The sequence below is a fragment of the Chelmon rostratus genome, chromosome 18 (genome assembly GCF_017976325.1).
Source record: "Chelmon rostratus isolate fCheRos1 chromosome 18, fCheRos1.pri, whole genome shotgun sequence".
Taxonomy (NCBI): domain Eukaryota; kingdom Metazoa; phylum Chordata; class Actinopteri; order Chaetodontiformes; family Chaetodontidae; genus Chelmon; species Chelmon rostratus.
In genome coordinates this window covers 2,463,889-2,474,689 of record NC_055675.1, presented here as the reverse complement: position 1 = coordinate 2,474,689, position 10,801 = coordinate 2,463,889, and the positions used below count along the sequence as shown (strand labels likewise).

The following is a 10,801-nucleotide window of genomic DNA, read 5'->3' as shown; positions in this document are numbered from 1 at the left end:
GCAGCGAGGAGCTTTCTGTCCGATGAATGGCATTTTAATTATATTTGAGTCCTCCTTGTTGGGCTTTCTGACGCCGAATTCAACAAAATAAAGTATTCATCTCGGTAGTATCTTATAATGAGCTTTACAGTACATTAAGGCTTGTTAAAAGCCATGAAATACCACTAAATTCATCCACGCTAGCGTGCCTTCTACAAGTCCATTCCAGCGTTACCTCCTCGCTCAACATGATATCTACTGGCTTACAGCGCCCCCCTGTGGCCGTACAGTTTCATTGCATTAGCCTCAAAAGAGGAAATAAATTATAATAAAGTAGTGCACATCACAAGGAAATAGTATAAAAAAAGTTTTATTGACAAAGGCAAAATATTAAAATTTAAACATGAAATCATTATAAGTTTGTCTACAGGTTTACCCACAGTTTCCTAAAAACAAGAAAGTCCAGGTTTCCTTCAGAAGATCAAGCACATAGGAACAAAATGGTTCAGAGGGTATCAAAGGACATAATATGGCAAATTCAAGTGGTGGACTGAAGAAATCCACTGACACACTGCACAATAAGATGCTTACGATTCACAAGAGATTTACAAGTAGAAAAATGGAGTCATAATAAATATAATGCTTCTGGCTGGGATTCAGTGAAGAGCTAGATCCTTGAGGGAGGACAGCACCGTCAGGTGGTGTGTGTGTGTGAGGATGAGAAGAACAATTCAGGCACTGCTGGTCTGCTCGGTCTTCACACTGCCAGACAAAAACAAGAGTTGATTTCAGCTGGACACTTATTCTGGGGTCCACGTGAAAAGGTGCAGTGGGTTGTGAGGCATATGTAGAAACAGCCATAATTTAGCTGGACAAATAAACATTTGAAATACAAATGCTAACAGTGCTTATTCAAGCGGCTGGCAGAAAGTCATTCTGCAATCAATCATGTCTGGTGGTCACAAAAAAGCTTAGGACATACTGAGCAGTGACTGACGCATTGAGCACTGCACTTCATGTAGTGTGAGTTTCCGCATGATTCCTGTGCTGGAGTAACTTCCAATAGCACAAGTGCATGTAAAAGCACTGCCAGTCAGGTCTGGACACAGACCTTAACTGACCTGAAAACAGCATTCAGACCCAGTGAACTGAGCCCAAAGAGAAAGTGAGTAAATACGGAGATACAAAAGACCATTTTAAGGACAAACATTGATAGAGAGGCTTCTCACCTTTTTGAGTCAGTCTTCTCTGCACTGCTGTCCTTTGTTTTCTCTTCCTCTTTTATCTCTACAACAGGATAGAGACAAAAAAATCATTGATAGAAACAAAATAAACAGCAGTCCTTTCTCAGCACTGTGGGAGAATTCCTTGGTGTCCATTTGGACAGCACCCACCAGTTTTCTTCTCCTCTCCTTCCTTCTTGTCCTCGTCGACTCTGGGCCTTTTTGCACCCTTCTTGTGATTGGCCACGTTTTTCCTGCCTCCCTCCCCCTCATCCTCAGAGTCCGAGAACTCTTCATCGCAGGCTATCCTCTTATCTGTGGCCCGGACTGCAATCACACAACACACTCTGATTAATGACACAACAGGTGGAAAACCCAGAGACAGACACTGATTGTGTCTTGAGACTTCTGAAAGATCTGAAAGGAACACGACTGCTGTCACCGCTGCTGGATTATAAGATCGTCTACCATCCTCCAGGTAACTGTCGTCTGACAGCTGTGTTGTTGGAAATTCAGTCGCCAGGTGAAACAGTGGGCATGCTTCATTAGTTTGGATAGTTGTCTCGCCTTGGCATGACATGCATTGTTACTTTCAGCCATCAGAAATGCCATCAGTCGGCATATCAGCGGCACTGCAGTTTCCATGTTGAAGACAGTTTGTACGGAAGCACGATGCAGAGTCTACGGCCATGCTGCTGCCGCTCTGCAGGGCTTTGAGCTAGACTCTAACATGCTGATGCTGAGCAGGTTTACCATGTTCACCGTCTTAGATTAGTGTGTTAGCTGCTAACATTTGCTAACTAGTACTAAAAATAAAACTGCCAAATGTTCACTCAAGATCAAAAATGTGAACCTCATTGTGGCGCTAGAGAAAAACTCTACTGGAACGGCTAACCAAAGTTTTATCACATTTGAAATAGTTTTGAGTTTTCTGCCTCCACAACTATTCAACATATAGTAAATGTGTGTGTGAATGGACAGAGTGGAAGGTCAGGATATAAGAAGCATGCTGATGAGACATTTTGAGCCTTAGTTGTAAGAAAAAGCTCATGTTCATGGATACGGTCACTCTTATTTTTATCGTTGTTGTTTCTACTTAAACATAGGGCGAGTGACGGCACAGCAGCTCACTGACAGGAACACCATTTCTGTAAAGTCAGATCAGTCACAATGTCATGCAAACAGCAGCCGATTCAACGTTAGAAAATCAAGAAAGCACTTCAAGAGTAAGAACACAAACACGTGACTGTGACAAAGCTGAACGTGACAGGAAATAAACACACGTCTGTTAACCCACTCCTGTCTGGACATGGGACAGTGTGTGAAAATGAACTGCGGCCTTACTGGACAGGCGTTTGTCAGGATCCTCTGTGTCCTCGTCCACGGTGTCGTCTGGGACAGCGTCCTCTGGGATGGCCTGCATCTGCACTCCAGGAGCGTGAGGCAGCATCCGCAGGTTCTCGAACAGACGCTGCCTGAACAGTCACATACACAGACACAGTGTATTGAGCCACCTCTGGAGCCGTATGAAGAGCTACCATGTAAACTGTTACACAGACACAGGAACATTAATAAACATTAATAAAATATTTTAATGTTTGAACATCATGATCGTGCCGGAAAAAAAATCTGATAACAACAGGCCTCTCAGAGCATAACTGACCAGAAAAGCCTGCATTTAATACTCGTGATTTCAATCAGAACATGTCTGTATTATCATCTGTAATGATAATAATCATCATCATCCACCGCAGCTGTGCTAAGAAACAGTGGAAACGGTAAAATGACGACACCTACTTGATCTTGTCCATGTACTCCTGCGTGTTCTGGTTGGTCATGTTGGAGGGGCTGATGTGCAGCTTGAAGTCAGGCCCAAAGTACTCAAAGTAGTCATTGTATGGCAGCTCTGCAAAAAAGAAACATCATTGAGAGGAGCGAGCAAACCGAGCCGAGATGAACACGCCCGCAAGAGATTTATACACAGCAGATATAACAAACTGTCAAATTACCAGTCGTTTGGAATGAAAAAGCAGTGATTTAGTGAGGCTTTCTAACCTACGCTGATCCTCGGTGAGGGAGGGACGGGTTGGAATGAGTGGGGAGGTCAGTTAATGTCCTGAAATTCCATTAAGAGAACTGCTGGCCCGTTCGACAGGCTGTGATTACATCCCCTCTCTTTATGTTACACACACTCAGTGGAACAGACGGTCTGCTGACTCAGCTGCCCGAAGGAAAGGTAGCAATCAGGCTGTCCCTTCGCAGAGGTGAAGCAAGCAGCCCCTGATACCCCATCACCTCCACCTCTCATACCCCCCAACGAAAACGGAGGGAGATCAAGAAAGAGAGGCGCCGCAGACATTCAGGCTTTTTACGGTTTCTAGTTTCAGTGTTTCAGTTCTGAGCTGATGCTCAGCGTTAAATGAGAACTCATTTCATTCCACAAAGGAGTCAACTATATGTTGCATCAGATCTACACATGCTCTGTGCTTCTCTCAACAGAGTGAGGGTGAGGTTGATCCAATATGAAACATTAATAACCATTTTTACAGGTTTTTTTTAGAATTGATTCGTACATTGACTTGCACTTAAAGTGCCAGCACTGAGTGCACTTCAAGTAAAAATTTAACTCACGTTAATGCACACATTTCAAAAGCAAGATGACATCAGAGTGCATCAGCAGCGTGGCTGTCTTATAGAGGTGGTGGGCTAAAGGATTATCTGCAGGTAACAGATACAGTAAGATATCTAAACACTATTGTTTTAGATCCCATGAAATATGTGTGTATGGAATTTGTGCCACTGCAGTGGTAGCCACAACAGCTCAGAATATGCTTCTAATGATAGAAAAGAGGGATTAAAAGATATTTTTGTGGGGTAACAAACTGAATTATGGGACAGGAAACATATTCACTGCCTAAATTTTCTTATCATCTTTGATAGTCTTTAGATTTAAGATTTTGCTTTATTCTTTGGCTTCCTGACCTTCTCATATAATGAAATAAACTGAAAATGAAGTGTTGAACACTTCAGGACTGTCCAGGACTATCCTCTATTACTTATCAGAACACATCCTTCACACCCGTCCATATTTAGACAAACCATCGGGGATGTCTGTGTCCAGAGCCACGGCGGTCTCGTAGGTCCAGCAGCGGGCCACGTTGCGGATGGTGTATCCTCCTCCGCCCAGCATGAGCAGCGGGAGGTTGAAGGACTTCATGTACTCCACACACTTGGCATGGCCTGGAAAAACAAGAGGCACGATGTCACACTTCCAGCATGGGCTGTGACTCCCGCTCATCGCTCATTTAGCATCCTGTGTGTGTGTCTGTACCGCGGATGGTGAGGTTAAAGCAGCCGAGGCGGTCTCCTGACAGAGAGTCTGCACCGCACTGAAGGACCACAGCACTGGGCTGGTACATCTCCATCACCTTAGCCATCACCTGCAGGGCCACAGCAGATAACAGTTCTAACACTGTGAGATCAGATCTCGTGGATCTTCACAAACATCCTGACCCTGATCATGATTCCAGTGCCGTACTCACAGGCTTGAAGATTTGCTCGTATGACTCATCATCAATTCCGTCACGCAGGGGGAAGTTGACGGCGTAATATTTGCCTTTTCCTGCTCCAATATCCTAAATACAGAGAGAGACAATGAGTAGACGACAGAAAGAGATCCATCAAGTCATTCCCTGAATATTCACCAAGCGAGAGAGAGGAAACGTTAGCTGCGAGCTGCTCACAAGACTTGTGTGCTTTCGAACATACACAGAAAAAGTAGAACAAGCATGTCTCCTCCGTTGTGCCATTTCATTCCCATCTACCAGTTTTCATGCAAACACTCTACATTGTTTTAAAACCTGAGTGAGGACAAAGGCAGGGGCTCACCCTGAGGTCTCCGGTTCCAGGGAAGTACTCCCCGTATTTATGGAAGGACACCGTCATGACCCTGTCTGTGGTGTAGAAGGCCTCCTCCACTCCGTCCCCATGGTGGATGTCAATGTCTATGTACAGCACCCTCTGGTGGTACCTGGGAGAAAGGCACACAGGCAGAGCGGGGCTAAATCCAAACATCATCACAGCTCTGCAGCTTCACTTCTGCTCTGACGAGGAACCTTATTGCGCTTGCTTTCATTCACTGCACTTTCATACATGCAGATGGACGTTATGTCAAATGAAAATTTCTCAAGCTGTTGGTGAAACTCACTTGAGCAGCTCCAAGATGGCCAGCACGATGTCATTAACGTAGCAGAATCCAGAGGCTTCAGACTTCTTTGCATGGTGAAGTCCTCCGGCCCAGTTCACGGCGATGTCGGTCTGCTGTCGGTTTAATTTCACTGAGCCAGCTGTGCACAATAGAAAACACGTTTGGCTTAGTGACATTTGACAGTCTTTAATAAATATGTACATGATTGATACTTAATCACCGTCATGACAAATCTAATAGGGCCAGTGCTTTACTCATTTCCCAACAGGACTTAAAAAATGATTAGTGTACTTTATGGCTGACAAGTGGCCTGATGTCATGCATTCTCCTCTGGTTCTAACACACTGCTGGTTAAAGTCACAAATGCACAAATGTGGGGCTTCAAAAACTTGTTGGCTTGAATCCATTGTACCAGTTTACAAACTTTTCAAAGCTAAATTCTTCTGACCACTGAAACTGGCAGGTAGTTCAGTGAAGACTGACTTCCTTTCGCAACAGTAAGTGTCATCACATCAAACTATTGCTCCAAAAGAAGTCATGGCAGCCAGCAAGCCAATCAATAATGCTTCCTTCATGAAAGGCCCTGTAAAACTTTTCTCACAACCAGCCTCTTACTATGAGCGATGACGGACCCCATCACTCAGAGCAAGAGTTCGGCTGAACGCTGCTTTCCAAAGTTACAAGTGGTTCATTTCACTGACACATTCCTGTCTGTGCTCTTCTCATTAGCTTGGAGTTGGCAGGAGTTGGCAGGTTGGAAAAATGTACCTCCACGCACCAATCAGGATTCATCTGAATCACAGTCTGATGGCAGTTGTCAGGCAATTTGCTAATATTGCAAGGCTGTCAATCAAACTGAGGGAATCACACCCACACAGTCCTGATGAAGCAGGAGCTGTAACTCTGATCTGTTTGTATAGTCATGAATATTTAATGTTAGACAGAAAAACTTTGGATTGGATATGAAACAGATTTTAGAGGCTTTAACGTTAAATATCAGAAATGATTCTGTTTGCAGTTTTACTAGTTTATACAGAAATTTGTTTATAAAAGCATTGTAATCACACACACACATACACACAACAACAACAACAACAACAGTATGTCTGGCATGGTGACGGCTCTGACATCTTGTGTGTGCACACGATGTAATGGAGTAGGAGTTCTATGTGTTCCACTCTCCCACAGTCCAAACACATGCAGGTCAGGTGAACTGGTGCCTGGAAATTGCTCGAAATGTGAGTGCGAATGTGCTTTTCTGCATGTGTGTGTCAGCCCTGTGATGGTCAGGTGACCTGTTAAACATGAATGTACCATGCCTCTTATCCAGTGGGTACCCATCCTGAACACAAACATCTGCACAGAAAGCTTGACTGACCAAAGAGTTGGAGGGTCAGACAGATTAACTGACATCACCCCCTTCAAGCCATTCAGCCAGGGGTGGAAAATCACTATCTTTGTGTGTGCTTAACATTTAGTTATATAATTTCCACATGATGAAGTTGAGCAATTTTCTTTCTTCTAACTTACCAGCAGAGCCACCAGCAGAGAGCTGGCAGAACTCAAACAATCCATCGAACACGGGACAGTCCTCTCCAACATTGACTGCAGGATGAAAACAGTGATTGTTTAGTTGCTGTACTCACACACCCCTCCATAAAACCACTGGTTGAGTCATTTATCCTTTTTCCTGCTGGTCTGATTATTCACCACAAAGCAAACGTGCAATGTGATTTTGCTAATCCAACAATTACTGAAATCATTTATCAAGCAAAACATTACAAAGATTCACTTCTTCCTGTGTGTGAGGACGTGCTGCTGCTCTCTGTTTATCTTTCATTGTAAACTGAATATATTTAGGAGTATTTGTCACACAAAACAAGACATTCTGAAGATCTTCAGCTCTGGGACGATCACAATCAACTAAGAAAAAATCAACAAATGATTTGATAATGACAATAAGTGTTACTCGCAGCCCCATTGAGAACCCTGTACAACGAGCCTGCACACTACTTACAGCGCTGCATCTGCTTGCTGAACTCGGACATGTTGTCTGGCCGTATGGACCGGAGGAACTTGATGTAGTCATCACTGTGATATTTTGTCATCTCCTCTGCTGTGGCTTTGTGTGGTCTCTGAGACACAAATCGAAGCAGCTGGATTAAAACTAGGTGAAAGACTGCGGCTACATTCATGTTTTATTAACATACAATAAAGGATGTTATTAAATAATGCAGCGGTCAGAACCATACATAGATCTCCATTTTCCTGTACAGCCCATAGTTCAGAAGCAGGTTGTGAGTCATCCGGATTCGATGGGGTTTCATGGGATGCCCTTGTCCATAGTAATAATTTCCTATGTCACCTGCAGAGGGAGTGAAAACCAGTTAAAGATCACATATGTATGTGTCATGTTGTGGGCTTACTGATACAGACAAAAATCTACTCGCGGCGTATTGAGGATGTGGAAACATTGATCACTAAGACTGTAACTGTACGAGAAGAAAATAATTAAAAATTCCCTGATGCTATCTCACTTAATATAACAATACTGCTGTTGCATTAATATATATCCTGATGCTAATGAGCCCCGTTGCTAATGAGCACTCTGATGGCCTGAAATTGGCTCATTAATAACAAATACATGCTAAAGAAAGCAGCCATAAAAGCAAGTGGAACAACACGAAGCGCAAGTAGATACACCTATCCAAAGCAACACAACTTCAAGATGCATCATGTTTTACAGCCCACTACGCCCGCTGGAGACATAAATCCTCAAAAATGTGTGTCATCCTTGATTTTGTGTTATAGTTTTATTTTATATTTTATTTTTCCTCTTTCTTCTTCTTTTATGTCATGGTGTTGGTAGTTACATATGATTACTTTTGTCAATAAAACTATTGTAACCATTATTATCATAGTGGTTGTTTGTCATCATGACTATTAATAATTGTTTGTGCTTGGTCTTAAAATGTTGTTATGGATCACTGTTATAGGTCCTCTTATAATATTTCACGAACTGTCAATACAAGCATGCTGTACAGACGCATGCAGTGTAGAGACACATGCAGCGTACAGACGCATGCAGCGTACAGACACATGCAGCGTACAGACACATGCAGCGTACAGACGCATGCAGCGTACAGACACATGCAGCGTACAGACACACGCAGCGTACAGACACACGCAGTGAACAGACGCATGCAGCATACAGACACACGCAGTGTACAGATACATGCAGTGTACAGACACATGCAGTTTACAGACACATGCAGTGTACAGACACATGCAGTGTACAGATACATGCAGTGTACAGACACATGCAGTTTACAGACACATGCAGTTTACAGACACATGCAGTGTACAGACACATGCAGCGTACTGACACATGCAGTGTACAGACACATGCAGCGTACTGACACATGCAGTGTACAGACACATGCAGTGTACAGACACATGCAGCGTACTGACACATGCAGTGTACTGACACATGCAGTGTACAGACACATGCAGTGTACAGACACACACTACGACCACAGTTCCTGCTGATGTGCCTTCCTGCTCTGGGAATCTGGTATTTGGGAACGGTTGTTTTCTGATCAGTGCTAATGCCTGAGCACTCCAGTTTTCAGTGACTAAACACGAGGTTAGGATTTTCAACTCTATAAATCCATCACACGCGTTTTCATGATCGCAGAGAGTTTGGTCAATATTGATGTGTATAAAGAACTGCATTCAAAAGCTAAAAACAGCAAGCCAGGCCATGAAGTGGCACTTTTTGGCAACCTTCCATTGTAAATTAATAGGAAAGCCGGCTCAGCAGATACAATGACTAATTATGTCCTGAATGACCTTAAGTGCTGAGTATAAAACTCAGTGATTCCTCTGGGGGGGGGGGCACGGGTGCACTTTGTGGGTCAGGACTGTTTCCTCTCCTGTGAAATGCTGCTCATCTGGACCCACAGAGGCGTGAACACTCAGTCCACTGAGTAACGTTAGGCCTGAGCACAGTGACCGTGAAATAGTTGCTCATTTCGCTTTGTGCCTTCAAAAATGTAACTTTGACTCTAGAAGTTAAACTTTGTCATCATTTTCAGTTTTTCTTCCAGGTCCAATAATGAATAACTCCGTCCACAAAGCCTGGCCCACGGCCGCAATTATGGCTCAAACAATGATGATAATGAGTGTTGACATTACAGAGTCAAGTACTTTCACATGTAGCTAATTATACCATCTTAAACATTCATTTATCCTCATCATATATCATTTTTTACACTATCGCTCGCTTTACATAAGGTGCATAAAAGATTAGCTTTAAGAACCAGTTAACAGGCAGGGCGACACTAGTTAGCAGCACGGAGGCCATTGAAGCGGTGTAACGTTAGCAGCAGGCTGGTTAGCTAGCTTGGGTTAAACAGCGCACATTCACCAGGAGCACCAGCTAAACAAGCTAGCTAAACGGCTAGCGTTAGCCTGCCAGATGCTCCCCATTCAGACACTCAGGATGTCCCGTACCGTCATAGTAGTAGCAGACCTTCTTCTTAGTCCCACCCGCGGTCGTGTAAGCCATGTTTGGAGCACTTTTTCCGAAAGTTTGTTTGAATTCGCCTTAGCAGATAGAGATTAGGAGAGGCGACATCAACAGAGAGGAACACACGATGGAGCGGAGCGCTGCTGAATGGGAGGCGCGAGTGCGCAGGGGCGGGGCGGCCAGTGGGGTTAGAGAGGGGCCCCGGGCCCCAGACAGCAGAGAGCAGAGAGCAGGACGGATATTTACACTGCTGCTGCACAAAAAGTGACTTTTTACCACAGGTCAGGACATTTCCACGCATGATGAAGGGATTCTGAAGGGAAACACACCAGGAGCTGCCAGTCAGACTGCATCAAGTATGAAGTGTTTTCAGAGGCAAAGTGTCAAAACACACTTGTCAGGGTTTGTGTACAGAGGATTTCATACCACTGTCCAAGTGGCTCCATCCACACCAAGGCACGGCTCCACTACACTTCATTTACTGCTCTGAGGCAACACTAGGTGTCAGTAGCATCTTTGCCTTATTCTGCTCTGCACATAATCCACAAGTGAAACTGTGAACACTGTGTCTGTTTCAGCCAAACACCGCTGAGTCTTCTTGCAAGTGTGTGAATGTGACCTGCCTCATGAGCCAGGCATGTTTTTCATTGGCTCCTCACTTGATTCCTTTTCCTTTCTTTGAGGTCAGAGGTCAGGGGTCACTCCAAAGCAGGCAGAGTGTTGCTCATGGACCTGATGCAGGACCAGGACCAGGTTAACCTGCTAGGAGGCATCAAGGTAAAGATAAACCCTGAGCCCCCACTGACAGCCAGCTTCTCCCAGTCTTTGTGCAGTGTTTATATATTTTTTCTTTACTTGACT

The 10,801-nt window shown here is 44.1% G+C and overlaps 1 protein-coding gene across 1 annotated transcript; it reads right to left on the bottom strand.

Annotated features, from left to right (window-relative positions):
- Nucleotides 1–333: 333 nt before the first annotated feature.
- Nucleotides 334–10,084, bottom strand: LOC121621687 (histone deacetylase 2). Its single transcript, XM_041958248.1, has 14 exons — nt 9,925–10,084; nt 7,662–7,774; nt 7,427–7,544; nt 6,940–7,014; nt 5,410–5,548; nt 5,091–5,232; nt 4,745–4,837; nt 4,534–4,642; nt 4,302–4,442; nt 3,000–3,108; nt 2,547–2,677; nt 1,374–1,529; nt 1,209–1,266; nt 334–741 (listed from the first exon to the last, which is right to left on the bottom strand). Exons 1-14 carry the CDS (start codon nt 9,977–9,979, stop codon nt 711–713), a joined length of 1,470 nt encoding a protein of 489 aa, XP_041814182.1. The 5' UTR covers nt 9,980–10,084; the 3' UTR covers nt 334–710.
- Between the last annotated feature and the right edge of the window lie 717 nt (nt 10,085–10,801).